Source organism: Vanacampus margaritifer, chromosome 14, assembly GCF_051991255.1.
Source record: "Vanacampus margaritifer isolate UIUO_Vmar chromosome 14, RoL_Vmar_1.0, whole genome shotgun sequence".
Taxonomy (NCBI): Eukaryota; Metazoa; Chordata; class Actinopteri; order Syngnathiformes; family Syngnathidae; genus Vanacampus; species Vanacampus margaritifer.
The window spans coordinates 3,926,650-3,945,610 of NC_135445.1; the positions used below are offsets into that span (position 1 = coordinate 3,926,650).

The following is an 18,961-nucleotide window of genomic DNA, read 5'->3' on the forward strand; positions in this document are numbered from 1 at the left end:
CTGGTCCCAAGAGGGCATCCAGGCCGAGTTCATAACACGCAAGCGAGCGGGTCGACGGCGGGGGGTGGGGGAGGTAAAAAAAAAAAAAAAAATGTAATTTCAAGCCGCCCCACAGGTCAGCGCAGTGGAGCGGCTGCAGCCATCCATCAGATAAATCAGCTTTAAGGCCAAAGCAATCCACTTAGTGGCTGCTCTTGCTGACATGCGCTCACCTCCATTGTTCTACAAACAAACATGGCGGCCGGCTGGCGATGGCCTTCACATCAGTGAGATGATTTTTCTGAATGAAATCGAACTGATCTGTGGCATTTTCAAAATAAAAGCAGGTTTTTGTGAATGTCTTATTTTGACTCAACACAAAGATAATCCGTCTGCTTTCAGTATTGTAACAGCTGTTGAAAATGGAGACCCTGCCTGGTGGCCAAACTCTCCTATTTTGACTCCCTGGCGCATTTAAAAGCAGAGATCTCACATTCTGACAGCTGAATTTTTTGAATCAATTTTGTAACAGCTGTTTGAAAATAGTGACCTTACTCGGAGGCCAATCTCTTGCTTTAAACCCTACTTTGAAGCAATTAGGTCTTCAAAACCCGAGGTCATACATTCGGACAGCTGATTCTTTTCAACCAATTTTGTAACAGCTGTTTAAAAATCATGACCCTGCTTGTAGGCCAAACTCTTCCTTGAAACCCTCATTTGAAGCCATTGACGCCTTGAAAACCGCAGGTCACACATTCTGACAGCTGAATTTTTCAACTCGATTTTGTAACAGCTGATCAAAATTGTAACCCTACTCGGAAGCCAATCTCTTGCTTGAAACCCTACTTTGAAGCCATGAGGTCATCAAAACCCGAGGTCATAAATTCGGACAGCTGTTTCTTTTCAACCAATTTTGTAACAGCTGTTTAAAAATCATGACCCTGCTTGTAGGCCAAACTCTTCCTTGAAACCCTCATTTGAAGCCATTGACGCCTTGAAAACCGCAGGTCACACATTCTGACAGCTGAATTTCTCAACTAAATTTTGTAACAGCTGATGAAAAATTGTGACCCTACTCGGAAGCCAATCTCTTGCTTGAAACCCTACTTTGAAGCCATGAGGTCTTCAAAACCCGAGGTCATACATTCGGACAGCTGATTTTTTTCAACCAATTTTGTAACAGCTGTTTAAAAATCGTGACCCTGCTTGTAGGCCAAACTCTAATTTGAAAACCCTAATTTGAAGCCCTTGACGCCTTGAAAACCGCAGGTCACACATTCTGACAGCTGAATTTTTCAACTCGATTTTGTAACAGCTGATCAAAATTGTAACCCTACTCGGAAGCCAATCTCTTGCTTGAAACCCTACTTTGAAGCCATGAGGTCTTCAAAACCCGAGGTCATACATTCGGACAGCTGATTTTTTCAACCAATTTTGTAACAGCTGTTAAAAAAAAATCATGACCCTGCCTGTAGGCCAACCTTCCCTTGAAACCCTACTTTGAAGCCCTGATGCCTTGAAAACCAAAAGTCACTCATTCTAATGGTTGAATTTTTCAATTTAGTCATGTACCGGTAACAGCTGTTAAAATTCTCTCCCGGTCCCTATCACCACGAATAGCGGGAGTCCAGTCCTCTGTATTTACTTAGCATACTGTACCCTGAATAAAAAAAAAGATTAGCTTTAAGCTGCAACAACAAATTTGGGAGAAAAAAACATTTTACTCACTGTCACTTGTAGTCAATGTCTGTTTTTACATTTTGAACTCTTTATGTATTGATCAAAAACACTAAGCTAAAGAGAATGCAGCACACGTTTCTTAATTTACAGGCTAACATTTAGCCTCGCCATTCTTTGTTCAGCTAACGCAGGGACACCTGGAACTCATTTTACTTACGTTAGCTCGCCGCACTCTACTAATGATTTTACATAATCTGCAATCTGGGCCACCGTGTGCCCTGAACTCGCCGCGGGACGCTTAGCCTAGCGCTACTCAGCCTGAAAAGATCTTGATTCTTGTCGTATGGCTGATTTATTTTTCCTTCGTTGACTTAAATTATTCATCGGGAATCCTCGCCGCTGCATGCTGCGCCTCTTAATAAGTCATTAAGGGTTATCAAGGGAAAAGCTGATTAGCAACGCACAATGACTTAGCTTAGCTCGGCTGTGGGGCTGCCTTGTATCTACGCTACTGTTCTGATTTATCGGAACCTCAGCTTTCTTGCGCTTTACTACAATACAAACAGTATTTTCTATGCTTTCCATGCCCGCAATTTGTTTTTCATGTTCAAATACATTTACAATGTTTTTAATATATGTATATATTTTTTTTAAGTGTGTTTTAACAAATGTATTTAAAGTCAGCAAATGTTTGCTCAACATCACAGATTTTCGCCATATTTAATCTGGGTTCTATTTTGCTTTTTGCTGCCTAGATTGAGCATTCCTGCAGTTTTCAGGCGCCATTAGCCACCTTTAGGCACTCAGAAAAGCAATGTTTGACGCTCATGAATTTTCTATGTAAAGAATCCCGCCGCTGCCCACCTCCATCTTCTGTTGCGTCATTACGTATTCCGTTACTTTTTAATCCGCCCGCACACACTCTTCAGGAATGTTAATCTGCAGGAGGACCTCGCTCCGGGATTACGAGTACGGCCGCCATCGCCGCGCTCAATCTTTTACAGGGAGAAAGATGAGGTTTACCCATTTGTCAACATGTTTTGAGGTTTCCCCTTATGTTGCTCAGTCCTAGCTTAAAACAGCTTCTTCTTGTTGCTCTTTTTAGCATCAAAATGCTGCTATTCTTGTTTTTAAAATGTCAAAAATGCTTCTTCTGTTATTGTTTCGACATCAAAGTTCTGCTTCTGTCGTGATCCAGACCTCAGAATTCTGTTTTTTGCTGCTACTACTGGTTTAGCTCTTCAACCTGCTGCTTCGCTTGTTCTTTAGCCCTCAAACTGCTCTTGTAGTTTAGCTATCAAACCGTAGCTAAATCTTCAAACTATTGTTTCTCAAGCTTAGGCTTCTTACGTGTTCGTTAGCCCTTTGCTTGTAGTTTAGCTGTCAAACTACTTCTTTCATTGTTGTTTAGGCCTCAAAATTCAGATTTTGTTGTTCAGCAGTTAGCCTGCTAACTCTGTTGCGCTTTAGCTAAGTCTCCAAACTGTTGCTTCTCTTTTTTTAGGCTTCTAATTTGTTCTTTAGTCTTCAAGCTGCTTCTTTTCTTCTAGTTTCGCCGTCAAACTACTTTTGTTGTTTTGTTGTCAAAATTCTGAATTTGTTGTTTAGCCGTTAGCCTGCTAATTCTGTTTTCATTTAGCTAAGTCTGCAAACTGTTGCTTCTTTTGTTTAGGCTTCTACTTTGATGCTTCTTTTCTTCTAGTTAAGATGTCAAACTGCTTCTTATGTTGTTTTTGTCTCAAAATTCTGCTTTTGTTGTTGACAGGGCCTTAAATTTATTTTTTCCATTGTTGTTTGGATCTCAAACTACAACATTGATTATTCTGTTGTGTATGTCTCAAACTGCTGTTTCTTTTGTAGTTAAGACATCAAACTGCAGCTTCGTTTTATTGTTCTTTGGGCCTCATACTGCTGCTTTTCTTGTTCTTTCTTGTGTATCTCTTGTTGATTAGCCCGTCATAAATTTCTGATTACAGTTAAGTTTAGATAGTCAAACCACTGCTTCTGTTGTTTAGGCCTTAACTCTTTGACTGCCAGACGTTTTCAGAAAAGGGATGCCGTGGGTGCCAGCCGATTTAAGCATTTTGACTGATCTTTCAAGGTCCACAGAAAATTATGTGTTTGGACTATGGAAACACACATACTACCAAATGAAAGATTGGACTCTCGTCTTTCATCAGAAAAAAAAGTTTGTTTCTACCTTATTCCGTTTTTCAGTAATCAACAATAGAAAATGGTTAGTTTCTGTTTTGAAACAAACGTCTTTTAACGTCTTTGGCACTCCTCCCTAGGGTTTTAATAAACGTTATTTAACGTTTTTGGCAGTCAAAGAGTTAAAATGTCTGCTTTTCTTGTTTGTTTTTTAGGCCTCAAAGTAAAAAATAAAATAAAAATTCCATTGTTTACAACTCAACTGCTTTTTTTCTTTTGTTTTTCTGCCTAAACTGCTTCAGTGTACAGTATAAGGAACATGGTTCTCGACCTGTTCCATATAAAAATTAGATGTGAAATCATATATGTGAAGCGGTGTTTTTGCTTTTTTGTTTTTTACATAATGCAAGTCTGTTGGCCATAGCCATGGTAACAAAGAAAAGTAATGGCTTATTGTTGCTTACTCTTTCTTTCCATCTGGCCTTTGATCCGCATGACAAGAAAAGACGGCGGCATAATTGAAGATTTTGCGGCATGACTCCGGCGGGTCGACGGCTCTCTCTAATGAAAGTCCTGTGCGGCGGAGGCTCGATAAATAAGTTAAAACAATCGTCACACTTTGGACACAAATAAAGAGGAGGCATGAATAAATGAAAGTGCAGCCTGGCCTTTAACGTGAGAAAAGCTTTTGTGGCACCTTGCAACTTTTTTGGCACTTTGCTTGGTGGCGGCAGGGAAATGAGATGCAGTAAAGAAAGTTAATATCCTGAGAAATGTATTAATGTCATTAATCATCTGTACACGCGTTAGATTAGAGTAGCCTTTTAAAAAATATATTTTTCATCACAACTCATCACTTTTGTTTATGTTGAGTTCACAACTTTTTTTTTTTTTTTATATATATATATATATTTATATAAGCTTTCGAAGCAATTTCCGTCCGGAGATATTTTTTCCGCATCATTTGTCGATTTGTGCTGGGACCAACGCAGTGCTGATGTGCTGCGAAAAAGAAAAATAAATAGATAAGAATAAATAAATAACGCATACAAAAACTCGAGACCTAAATGAATGAAGTTTGCGTTCGTGAAGTTGATCTAAATTAGGAGCGTGATTGTCTGCGTCTTCTCGTTTGACATGGAAGGAGCAAGCGCAGATGAATGAGGTGTCATGTTCCATAAGACCCAAAAAAACAAACGTGTACAGATCGATGATTTGTCGCTCGTCACGTCGACACTCGGCGGCTGACCCACTTCCGCTCGAGAGTGTCATCTCTTTGAAGGCGACGGCGCCGGGGGAAGCGCCGTCGCCCGTCTGCCACCATCAGGTTGGCAAGCTGTCGCTAGTGTGATGAAGACGGGCGCGGCGCCACCTGGGGGTTTGGAGGCGAGGCCGCGGGTAGCGCGCATAACGCCTGACTTGTGTTTTTTGTAAACACGGAGAATGATTTAGTTTTCGATGAATTTGGGGTACACGTTTTTTTTGCAAACATCAAAGACGATAAAGCGCCACAGTGCAAACATCGGGGTTTTGTAAACATTAACGATGATTCGGAGTCTTTGTTTAACCAGGCGAATGCATTTGTAAGCATCAAAGAGACAAGCTGTGTTTTTTTTAAACGTCCAAAACAATTGTTACACGTTTTTGTAAATACTGTTTCAGAGGCAATTTTGTCTCTCTTCTTTGAACTTGAAGCGGTTTCTTAAACATCAGACATATTAGCCGTGATGAATTTAAATAATGTGTTTTTGTAACATCAAAGACAAGTTATAACACATTTTGTAAATGTCAAAGACAACATAATGTTGGCAAATTTAGGTCGTGTTCAAATAACGTAGGTATGTTGTAAACATCAAGGGCTATTTGTCGTCTTCATAGAACCTGTAATATTTTTCGTAATGTCTAGTAAGATTTTCAAACTTAAACATCAATATATTTACTTTTGGTTCCTAAGAGCATAAAATGTGTTTTCATAACCCATTAAATTCTCCATTGAGCCAAATGTGTGCGTGTTTACAGAAACATCAAAGACTATTAAGTCTTCAGTGAACCTAACATATTTGTTTTTATAAAATAATAAACAAAACCTGCAGCGAAACCACAATTTCAACCTGCTGCTTTTTTCTTTTTTTTTTCATTTGTCAACCAGGATTGATGACCTGTTTCATGTTGTAAGTGTGCCTGGATGGAGGAAAAAGCCTAAAAAGCTTCCTAGTGTGCGCGAGCCGACAGATGAGAGGTTTTTCATCAATATTTGAACAAAGCACTGCGGCATCTTTCTGCTGTTAAGCAGAGAAACAGAAAGATCATCGCCGCAGACGTCGTTGCCGTTTGCGACGTTAGCGTCCTGAGGAGACGCTGGAAAAGTTTCTTAAAACAATGTCAAGTCAAATCTCGCTTGAATTTTCTCCTGCTTAGTAGTTAGACACAAAGTTTCCCCAAACACAGTGCGTCAGTTTTGTAACCTGACGCCAAAACATGAGGACGTCAATTTGATTATTTGACTGGAAGGGGGACACCCGCGAGGAGTTAGCTCTAAACCGAGATTTGCAGTCATCCTAAAGTTAAGCATTAAAATAGCCTTATTTGCTCTTTTTTTTTTGTCAATAATTTTGTGTCTCAATTAGCCTAAGATACACGTGTTTGTAACATCAGAGGATACGGTCCCAAACTAGCCTAATATGCTTATTTTGGGGAAATATCAAAGACATTCAACAAACCTGATGCACATTTTTTTGCTAACATTAAACAATTTATTAAACAATTTAATCTTCAGTCAACTTATTGTATATGTGTTCTTAAACATCAAATGCAATACAAAGCCCCTAACATATGAGGGTTTTCAAAACTCAAAAGACAGATGAATCTGGCATGTTATCCAAGTTGGCTAACGATATAAGGTTGTTGCTAAGATTAGCATCAATTTGACAGGTTTAAAGGCAGATTTGAAGTGGAGTCTTAAGGGCAAGCATGTCAATGACACCCCGAAAAGTTGTAACTCCAGTTGGAGACCGTGTTGCCCTCACCGAGCCAACACATTCACATTCGCAAGCCGTTTTTCCCTCGTTTTTTTTAAGGGCTTTGCGACATCGTCGTAGCAGATGCTCACTCACCTCCACCGCCCACCGCATCCATCTGCCGGGCGTAAGGAGCGTTTAATCAATGCAGTGTTGACAAACGCCACCCCGTTTGCCGCCTGTTTGCGCTGGCGTCGGCCCGCGACCTAACGCTTCTGTGGGGGCAGCTGCATGACGCTAACCGCTAACCAGCGCGGCGCAAATGTTACGGCAAAAAAAAAAAATGTTGTTTTTAATTAGCGAGGATGTTTTCTTATTTATTCATAGGCCCGCTAAGCCACTTCGTCCTTGTTTTAGAACGTGGTCTTCAGCAGAATACTTTATTTGTAGATAGATAGATAGAATCAGACACTTTAGTGTAGCAATTTAGACATGTTTTGAAAATGAATGAAAATGTGAAAAAAAAATGGGGTTGTTCTAACTTAATAAGTTTTCTTTCACATAAAAGACAATTTAGTGTTTAACTTACATAAGGATGTTCTTGTAAACGTCAGTCTTCAATTTACCAGATAATACGACTCAAGTGCTATTCATGCTAACATGCTAAAGAAACATGTGTGGTACGGTACTAGCGTCAATGGCAAACCTTATATAAAAGTTTAAGCTGATTGAATTATGTATTATGTTGCCCCAAAAAGCAACCCCCCCCCCCCTTTCCAGAGCGACTGCCCACCCCCGGGAGTGTGCGGTCTCTTGCTAATTAACACACGCTGAGTGTTAATGAGCACACGTGTAATCATCACATGACAAGCTAACATCTGTCTTTCATCGCAAACATCTTTGCGTTAGTATTGAGGGTTCTCCGCCATTTTGTTCACCCTTTGATGTATTTTTTTTTCCTCACAAGTTTGATGGCCTTCGACGCAGCGACCGCTCCCTCTGAGACTAACCTAAATCTAGCGCTTCAAGTGTGCCGTATCGGCGGCGGCGAAGAGGGACCGCCAGTGAGTGTTATGAATGAGTCATGTGAGTGGATGTCGCGTGTCGCATGATATCATTGCTTGGAGTGTGTGTGAGAATGCGTTTGTGAGCGTGCGTGTTTGTGTGTGGGTATCTAACGGGTTGAAAGGTCATTTTGACTGAGTGAAGACAACGTGTGGCCTCTGTAGAGACGACAAAGTGCTAGTTCAAGTTGCGGCCATTCCATCCCTGCGAAGCTTTAGGGTTAGTTAACCGAACGAGTTCAAGATAAACACCTCCTTCCACTTCCTGTTTTGACTCTTGAGGAGGCTGCACATTCCCTGTTGTTTTTATTGAATCTGTCATTGAACTATCCTATTGATTTTTAATGTCCTAGTGATTTTTTTCCAAGCCTGGTGGCCAAGGTAGCGGAGATCAATGGTGACTTTAATACGTTTCCTGACACCTCACCATCTGTCTTCATCAAACCGCGGGAATAATTGCTCTGTGATGGCAAGAATTCTATTGATTTTTCCCAAAAATACTGCCCATTCATGATGGACTTTTACATTAGCGTCAGTCGCGTCTCGTCCAGTCATGGTTGTCTGCTCACCTTTCTGTCTGTCTGCATTGCACTTGATTCCCGTTTCCCTGCATTTGGGTCCACCCTCCCTGAACCACTCGCATTCCAACCTGACAGTACTTTGACAAACTCCTACTAGGGAATTCTCGAACCACTGTGCATTGTACAGTACACAGTACTCCAAATAATGATGATTTGGTCTCAATTTACTCCCAAATTTACATACTAAATGAATGGAAAATAACCATGGTTTGATATGTCCTCATGTAACCTCTTATATAAGGCTGAACTGTTGGCGGAATCGAGCCTGGGAACTCTTTCCTTGTTTATACTGCAGTCCTCCCTGTTTCGAAAACATGTTTTCGAGGCAGGACACCTGCAGTCCTCCCTATTTCAGAAACATGTTTTCGAAGCAGGACACGACTCATAGAAAGGGAGCCTGGGAGAGGGCTTGGCCAGCCCGGCTTCTCACGCTCATCCCTACTTGTTAAAGAATAAAAGACGGAGCGGCGCGCGGTGTGGGTAGAGTCAGCTGAGGGAAGCGTACGTTCGCCCAGCCGTTTTGCAGCTCGTTCTACCCGGACCGTCGGCTCTCCGGTCTAGTGTCAAGGTAAGCGCTGATGATGATTATATTATGCTGCTTAGCGTTGAAGTGTGTTGATTGCTGTTTGCGGGGAATAAAGTGCACAATTATTCTAGCACAGTATATCAGTCCGTTGCCGCCGATCACTCACGATCTTGCATAAAAATATAAAAGTGAAGTAGTGTTTTCCACAAAACACTAGGTTTTAATTGAAAAATGTATGTCGACGATGGGTTAATTATGGGACTGCTGAAAGCAGCACATATTACTCTCCACCCTAGAAAATCCCGAGATTTTTCCGCAAAAATGCGGCCCGTACCGTAGATCGCACCGGGACAAATGAGGTATCAAACGATGCGGCTCGATCTGACTCGGTGCGGCATTACTTTTCTAGGAATTCCGAGTTACCATGGCGACGCAATTCCCCATAAACTCCCAAAAAACTCCCATAGGAAATGAATGGAGAAAATTACAGATCAAGCACCTTTTTCCAAGACACGCTGCGCACGCATACGTTATCCGACCGATACGAATTTTAGCTCATTTTGTAGGAATTTTTCCCATCTTTAGCTCAGTGTCGAAATCTTTTTCAAGGAATGTAAGCTCTCCCCTCTGTGCGGGTTCAAAGACAGTGAGCAAACAGCAGACAAATAGCCTTCTCCCATTGTTGTGTATTGCAAGTGCCAGAGTGGAGCAATTCACTTTAGAGTGGCGGGAAAAAAGAAAAGTCTACTTCTATTTGCAAAAGTTTCACTTCAAGTCGTCACCATGGCCACAATCTTTTCTCACGAGACGTCAAATTCTCACATTTTGTAGTCACGAGTGTCTTCTCTCAGACAAACTAACTTTTATTTGGCTAAGGTGTCATTTAGTACCTTTATTTTCACTTTAAGCTCGGACAAGTCGGACCAACTCGCCTATCTCTTCCATGTTAAATTCAAGCGCCTTTCGCTCTTCATTTCTGATAAATCATAAGTTTTCAACCTGCTCTCATTTGGTCATTTTTCATCCGATTAAAAAAATGAGAACATGCTCGTGTTCCCCAAACCCTTGCCATTCTAACGAGCCATTTCTTGAATCTGTATCTTGAATCGTTAAGTCGTGAGAGGCTTTTGTTCAAGGGGTGCGTCTTTCATGCAATCTCAATGGAATGTGGGGCGCGTGACGACTCCAAGTCAAAAATGGCTGTGCGCTCTTAAAGGGACAGTGAGATATTTTTAGTTTCTGTTGATTATGATTAACTTCCACATTTCTTGACCGATTTTTGTCGTTTAAATTTTAAACTCTTCAGCTCATTTACATTTTTTTAAATACATTTTCAGGGACAGTGAAATACTTTTAGTTGATGTTGATTATGGTTAACTTCCACATTTCTTGAGCGATTCCAGTCGTTTAAATTTTAAACTGTTCAGCTCATTTACAAAGTCAAATGTGTGTGCGTGAAAGTGCATTTTTCTTAAAGGGACAGCGAGATATTTTTAGTTTCAGTTGATTATGGTTAACTTCCACATTTCTTGAGCGATTCCAGTGGTTTAAATTTTAAACTGTTCAGCTCATTTACAAGACTCAGCAGTCCCATTCAAAATTTCCGCGGGAATTTTTCTAGTTATATCTACTGCCCTCTAGTGGAAGACACATCGCTCTGCGTCGCTGGCATAGATAGTTGACCGAACATACATTACTTGTCGTAAATAGATCATTTTCGGACCAATTAGGTGATCATATCCTGCGGCACAGTGTTTGGGAATTACTGTACTAGACAGATGGGCGATGCTAAATTGTAAAGATTGCTTTGCGAACCATCTAATGTGTCACATGGGGTAAAGGTTTGCTGATCGTTTTGAGGATTTAAAATTGGGTGCAAGGGCCTGTTAAGAAGATTTGATGGCTGCTGGCTGGTCACAGGGCGGAAGAATGTGACGGCAGCGGATTTGGGATGATGGAATTTGATAGATGGAGACGTTGAACACGTTGACAACGCGGAGGCAGCCTGACATCCCGCGTGTCAAAAGCATTCGAGTCATTTGATGTCGTGCAAAGTGTTTCCGCCGAGTCTGACTGTGATTTGATTTGATCTCCGTGCAGGCGTCCGCGGTGAGAGCCAGCAGCATGGTCCATCCAGCACGCTGCCGCGCTTCGTGGAGGAGCCGGTGGATGCCTACATCATCAAGAGCAACCCCATCAAGCTGCGCTGCCAGGCCCGGCCCGCCCTGCAGATCTTCTTCAAGTGCAATGGCGAGTGGGTCCACCAGAGCCAGCACGCGTCCCGTGAGCATACCGACCTGGGAACAGGTACAGACAAAGCTCTTTCAAAATGGCCGCAGAAGCGCACAGACCAATCAACCAGTTGGTCTTTGCTAAACATGGTTCTGACTGTCTGACCCAAAAGGTTCTTCGTTGCTGGGCCAATTTCTTTTCATTTTCTCCTGAATGCAGGACGTTCAGTGTTCAGGTCAGCGTTGCGGTTTCTGGTTCCAAGTTCCTCAAACAACTTCTCATTTCTCTGGTTCCTAGACTTCGTTTGTAGTTAGGGTTCAGGTTAGGTGTTAGGGTTCTTAATTATTATTTCTAGAGCAGTTTGGAGTTTTTGGTCTACTTTCTTCTCATGGATGCAGAAAACTCAGTGCTAATGTTACGGTTCTGGGGTCTTGGATCAGTATTTAGCTTAAGGGATAGCGATTACACATTAGTGGTTGTGGTTGGGGACAGGGTTAGGTTTCCTGGTGCCTTGGCTCTTAGATCAAGGTTAGCTTTAGGTTAAGGGCTTAAGAGTTTTTGGTTCCTTGACACCTACTTTTCATTTCTCATGGAAGCACTTTGAAATACACTCTAAAAAAAAAGGATTTGTCAAACCGACAATTTTATAAACACGAAGAGACTTTGTATTTGGCAGCGATGTTAACTCATTCACTGCCATTGACGGCTATAGACGTCAAAAATTCATTTGAACTATTTCTATTAGTTTCACATTTTTTTTCCACTTTTGTTAACAAGAGTATGAAAACTTAGGAAAAAAATGTGTTGTACATTTAGAACAGATATAAAATTTGTGATTAATCTTGAGTTAACTAGTTGTCATGTGATTAATTACAATAAAATAAAATTAGCACCTGATGCCCCTAATTAAAAAAAAGAAAAGATTATTAAAAATTAGGGGCGTCAGATGATTAATTTTTTTAATTGTTATTGATCTCATGACTTCGATAGTTAACTCACGATTAATCTGTTCTAAATGTACAATACATTTTTTTTTCTAGGATTTCATACTCTTGTTAACAAAAGTGGGAAAAAATGTGAAACTAATAGAAATAGATCAAATGAATTTTGGACGTCTATAGCCGTCAATGGCAGTGAATGAGTGAATTGTTTTCATCATAAGTTTGATGTGAAAATAGGCCTTTAGACTAGCGGTTCTACTATAAGGATTGGCACATAAGATTGTCCAAGTCTCATAATGCAAGAAGACGGGACATCGTCTCGGAATTTTACACCGCTGTACTGAATTTTTCACACAACCACCACGAAAAAAAAACTTCACAGCACCAGAGTTGAATTAGGTCCAAAATTTTTTAGGATGTCATGAGATAAAAAGTTTAATCTGTGTTTTCTTGTTTATTATTTGAACTCACACGGTCCCAAAAGTTGCCGGGTTGGGCTGATTTTTCATCACAGCACTTGTTTGGGTCGAACGTTCTCCCCTTCATAACGAGGAGGATGTTTTCCTTCTTGTTTTGGGGGGATGCGCCGGCCTGCCTCGTTAATTAACGGCACGGGCGAGCTAATTGGAGCTGAAAAGATCCGCTTCTTCTCCAACGCGTTCTGCACCAGAACACAAAAACGGTGCGAGCCGAGGGCCCCCGCAGCGTCCGTTAAGAGAAGCAACCAGCGGAGCGGACGCTAGCAAATGAATGCCAAATTAATGACATTGATTCTGAAGAGCTAAAGTCCGCAACACGAGATTTGATTCAGACTCAATTGTCCTGAGATCAATTATTTGTCCTTTTGAAGTTGAATCGGGCGTCCTTTAAAGACGACCGCACTCATGCGAATCCTTATTTAAAAGATTATTTCTATCACGTAAAGGTGGCTTTAATCATGAAAAACTAGCGAGGCGAGCTGTCACATTTGTTTACTATCACTTTTTTTCTTTACTCCGTGGATGATTTCTAGTTCTTCTGTTGACTTCTATCATTAATCACGTCACATCCACATGCGTCCATCCTTAACCAAGGACCACTCACTTTACGCTAACTATACGGCGGGCATAGTCGAGCAGGCTAAAATGCGGATTTGCCCGAGTCCGGGCGACGCAACGAGAGCACTGCAGCAAACACAAACGAGATGTTCACTGAGAATATTTCACGAGCGGCAGCAGCTGTCAGAGTCCGAGTTAGATCATCTCTTTTAACGCGTGTTGCCTTTAATATTTCATACGCCGGCGATGAAGACATGAACGGGGAGTCTCGCGGAGCTTTGATTCCGAGCACCTCAGGGACCACTTAAGAGGCTCCTTCTCTTCTCGAGCTGCACATGTACCTAATAATTTGGACGCCTGAGAACCGTCTGGTGGTGCTAATGCAGAATGGGAACGTGGAATGTTTTTTTTTTTACATTGTATAGGTATATGAATAAGAGATGAGCAGTGGGGGAGCCGCAATGTTTTGGCCAGGGGGGAAGAACACAATTATGCGCCCACCATAAAAAATAAAATAAAAACAACGCTGTCTGTGTGTGTGGCCCGGGAAGACGCTTTGATGGTAGGTGTTTTGAAAGTGTGATGTAAGGATGAACATGTGACCGTCACAGCGGAACCCACCAACCGAGTGCGCAGTGAATCCAAATATCTACTACATTTTGTTGTGTCACAGTCATGTAACAAGACATTTTAATAAGTGGTTATTTTTCATTTCTTTTTCATTGATAATTGATATTTTCTTTAAAAGTCTACACACAACAAACAACCCCATAATTACTTATTTTTGTTTTGTTTTTTTTAGATTTTGGCAAAATGATTAAAAACTAAAACCGAATAAATCACATTTGCATAAGCGCTGCAAAGGCTGTAGTTGTGCCAAACCTGTCACGTTATATTCAAGGAGACATTTTTTAAAAGCTATGCAAACATTTTTTTTTTAATTCATTTTGTCATTATTTTCTTGGGGTTTTTTCCCCCCACAATCTTGAGGCAAACAAATGAGTTCGTCCATTTTGGAATGTAGCTGTGATTTAACAAAATTGAGCAAAAACTGAAGCACAATGTATGATGGCCTATGCTAATGCTAACGGCTTGTCATAAATGGTAGAAAACTACTCAAAAGAATTAAAATTAATTAAAAAATTATCTGGCTCAAAATAATGGATGTTACATAAACGATAAAACTATTATTCTATTATTAATTATTCTAGCACAGTATATCAGTCTGTTGCCGCCGATCACTCACGATCTTGCATAAAAATATAAAAGTGAGGTAGTGTTTTCCACAAAACACTAGGTTTTAATTGAAAACTGTATGTCAACGATGGGTTAATTATGGGACTGCTGAAAGCAGCACATATTACTCTCCACCCTAGAAAATCCCGAAATTTTTCCGCAAAAATACGGCCCGTACCGTAGATCGCACTGGGACAAATGGGGTATCAAACGATGCGGCTCGATCTGACTCTGTGCGGCATTACTTTTCTAGCCATTCCGAGTTACCATGGCGACGCAATTCCCCAAAAACTCCAAAAAATGAATTAAAAAATTATCTGGCTCAAAATAATGGATGTTACATAAACGATAAAACTGTACATTTTGACCTGTTTACTGGCCCCAGACGCGATTCTAATGCTAACCACTACTAGTTCTGTGTAGTGAAAAAAAAATAGGCTAAAAACAGGCCCTGTTGATAAAAAATTACTCAACAACATAGTATTTGGATACCCAACTCAATGCTAACGCAAACAGGTAGCCCTGCACGTTAAAGAAATGGACCCATGAATACTGTTTTTAAACCACAAACTCGATGCTAATGCTAGCAAATTGCCATATATATGGTAACAATGTACTGCGTCAACATTGCGGCTGCACTTGTTGCTAATGCTAACAGCGAGTCAAATGTAAGCCTTCTTGACCGAGGAGGTCACAGAAGGACGAGTAGCTTTCGTTCAGGAATCAGAAAGTGATACTCTGATGGGATGAGATAAGACCAGAAGGATGATGAGGGGATGAAAATGGATACCGAGGGAAGAAGAGAAGTGCTCCTGCACATGCTCAGATGATGATGATGAAGAGGATGTTTTCTTTATCTTGTGAGAATAAGTGTAGCTATTTAGTGGGAGACATTTTTTTCAATTGAAAATGTGTCATAAACTAGACAAACATTATCATATTTCACTAATATTAATAATGTTGGGTACTAAATGTCACTAAAAAGCCAAAGAAAAAGCAAAATGGGCGATTCTGAACATGTAAAGGCAGCGCATACACTCAAAGGTAGCTTAGCGTGTTAGCAAGCTACCGTGTTAGTTAATGAATAAATGAATGCGGTGATCCGCTCCTCAGTGAGCATTTAATGCCTCCTAATCAGCACACGCTCACATTTTTTGCACATTAACAATGCAAATGAGCACTTCGGGCATTTTAATGACAGAATTAGGAAGATTTTGTGTGTCTATGTGTGTCACACGATCGTCTCACATCACACACATATCTGGGAAGCAGAGTGAAGATTTTATGTGGCCTGCGAAGGCAAATCATATGCAGGGACTTGAAACAAACAATTGTAGCTCAACAAACAATTTCTGATATCAAGATTAAGAAAGTTGGGAAAATTTTAGGGCCGTATATCACAACTTTAAACATTCGCACGGTGTGAAAAGAAAATTCGCCAGTACGCGCTTGCCAACATTTCTAAACATTCATTAGTAAAATAGTGATTGCCGCCAACTTGATGCCAAAGCTAACAACTTGCTAACTACCTTAAAAAGTGCATAGCCTATGAAGATGTTGCTAATATTAGTTCACGTCTATGACGCTACTTTTTGAAGAACAAATGTCTAAGCCAAAAGAAAGTTTATGTATGTTTTTGTGTGTGTGTGTGTGTGTGTGTGTGTTTGCGCTGCGGGCCGTGCGAGTCACCTTGTGTGCCTGCAGCGTGACGCGCTACATCATCATCATGCATGTTGTTGTTTATTCATCAGTTTCTCTTGCATGGCCATTAATAAAGATGATGCAGCAGAGGAGGTGAGGGCAGGGCCTGCCTGCCTTCCCGCATCGCCTGCTAGCGTGCTTTGGCTCGAGGCTCTTGTCACAACGGGGTCACGAAGTAAACAGAGGCGATATTTAGCGAGCTAATGTGTTGCTAGCAATGCTAACATTTGCCTTACAGCAGTTGTCGTCGTAGCGCAGATTAGCATTAGTTAAAAAGTGTTAGCTCTTGATTAGCGGCATGAAGTTAGTGCCGTGTGTCTGCTTTAGATCCGCAATTGCCCACAAGGACGGTAAAAGTGTGGGTTGTATTATGATATTCCTTGGCGGAGGCAGTACTTCATAACCAAGCTAACGAATTACACTGCATGGTGCCAAACACAAATAACCTCCAGCCCATGTCAAAAACTTAGCTGGGTATTCTTACGACATAATTATCAGAAGCTAACGCTATTCTGTGCTAACCTCTCTGCTTACCTTTTGGCTTTGACATGAGATTGCTTCAGGTGGTTATTTCATTCAGAAATGAGAGGCTGGCTCACAGGTGCATTTTGAGAAAACAGAAGGCAGACAACTAAAACTGCATTTGTTCAATTTCACACTTGATGTGTGGGAATAGAGATCTAACTATTATGTATACAAGGCATTAAAAAGTCCGTTTTCCATAATACGTCCCTTTAAACTGTGAACCAAAAAAATGCATATTAATACATCTCCTTTAATTTCAGTCTGTATTAAACGAGTTTTTTTTTTTTTTTCTATCAGCAGCAACAAGCCAAACGAGAGGAAGGTGACGATTAAACACGTCCGGAAATGAAATGTGAAATCATCGCATCACGCCGCATTCAAATGCATAATTGTCAGAGGAGCGATGGACATTTAAAAGCCTTCAATTACGCCTCACAATAGCTGACGAGCTTATTGGACCCACAGGAAATTGCGGCTTGGGGCCGCCTGCGGGATGATGAGCGTCTGGCTGGTGAATACATTTGCCAGAATAATGGGACGCCTTTGATGGTCTAGTCACAATGACTGAGCCTGCCAGGCTGACCCAAAGTAAAAGTACTGACTTCTGATTGTTTTCTACTCAGATGTTTGAAAATTCACAATTTCCTTGAACGTAATAGTTTTCTTCTTCTCAACATCATAATCAAATAAGAAACCATATATGGGCATCAGTGGAAAATGAAAATTTTCAAGCTCTATATGGTGAAAAAAATATAACATTATCATTCAACTGAAAAATGTATGCTAATGCTAACAGTTAGCTCTATATGGTGGAAAAGTTTAAAAAAAAATTAAGTTTAAGTTTAGTTAAAATTAGTGCCATCGGACACAAAAAAAATATGCTAATGCTAACAGCTTGTCGTATATGATTAAAATGGTATCACAAAGATTGTCATTTCACCCAAAGAAAATGCATGATAATGCTAACAGTTAGCTTTTTATGGTGATCATCCCAAACAGTGTCATCCAACACATGGAAAGCAAGCTAATGCTACGTTCTGACCCAAAACTGAATGATAATGCTAACAGCTATCCCCATATGGCGAAAAATTATAACTTCAGCTCTGTTTGACGAAAAAAGTAGTCATGATGATCAAACGCGAGGTTAACAGTTAGCCCTGTATGCCACCGACAGGCCTGAAGATCCGCGAGGTGATGATCAACGTGTCCCGCCAGCAGGTGGAGGACTTCCACGGTCCTGAAGACTACTGGTGCCTCTGCGTTGCCTGGAGCCACCTGGGAACATCCAAAAGCCGTAAGGCATCCGTGCGGATTGCCTGTAAGTCTCAACTTTTGTTTTTCGTGTCTGTGTGTGTGTGTGTGTGTGTGTGTGTGTGTGTTTTTTCTGACTGACTGAACTTCTGAAGTTTTTTTTCCCCCCCAGACCTGAGGAAGAACTTTGAGCAGGACCCTCAAGGCTTGGAGGTACCCCTGAGCGGCATGATCGTGTTGCATTGTCGGCCACCAGATGGCGTACCCGCAGCCCAGGTACAATAATAAATCACATCATAGAAGTAGAAGATTCATTTGGATTTTTTAATCTAATGTCACAATATATTCATTCAAATAACTTGGCATGAGTGGACAAAGCGGGAATAAATAAAAAAAAAAATCAATACAATCAAACGCCCCACTGTGACTTACTCAGGTGTCTTGTATCAATTCCCTCTGTGAGCGTGTGTTGTTGTGTTTGACACGCGGCCTTTTTAATTTCTCCCTCATGAATATCAAAATGAATTTCAATGAGGACAACAATGAGAATAGCAACGAACGCTCTCACCCGCCGTCACGCTGAGTCATGCGGCGTCACGCTGAGCCGCCGTCTGCGCTATGTCGATGTCAAAGTCGGAGGCTTGAGTTTACGCAAAAGTCAGACCTGCTGTTTCCTCTTTGATTGACAGCTACACGCTAACAACAATACTAGCAGTTATAGGGTAAAAAAAAAAAAGAGGAACAAATTACAGTAGCCTACATTACTGTACAGTATATCTTCTCATCAAATTTGATGCTACTGCTAACAGCTAGCCCTGTATCCGTCTTCACATCACAGACTTAATGCTAATGCAAAGGGCTAGCCTTGTAAGCTAACATTAGCTGTAGTGTAGACCCTTAGATGCCACTGCTAACAGCTAGTGCTGTATGGTAATTGTACACGTCTACATTGTCTTCTAGTGCCAAAGCCTGACGCTAAACTCGACGCTAATGTTAATAGATAGACTTGTCTAGTACAAATGGTTGACTTAATGTGAACAGCTACTTCTGTAAGGTGAAAAAGTCCAACATTGCTAATGCTAATAACTATCTCTGGTTCA

General features: G+C 41.0%; 1 protein-coding gene across 1 annotated transcript in view; it reads left to right on the forward strand.

The window, feature by feature from the left end:
* Positions 1-18,961, forward strand: part of LOC144034125 (netrin receptor UNC5D-like) — a 117,209-nt gene that overhangs the window by 79,140 nt on the left and 19,108 nt on the right. Inside the window, exons 3-5 of the mRNA XM_077542678.1 lie at positions 11,039-11,245; positions 17,785-17,928; positions 18,034-18,137. Of these exons, the coding sequence (XP_077398804.1) occupies positions 11,039-11,245; positions 17,785-17,928; positions 18,034-18,137 (455 nt within the window). The remainder of the gene's footprint in view (positions 1-11,038; positions 11,246-17,784; positions 17,929-18,033; positions 18,138-18,961) is intronic.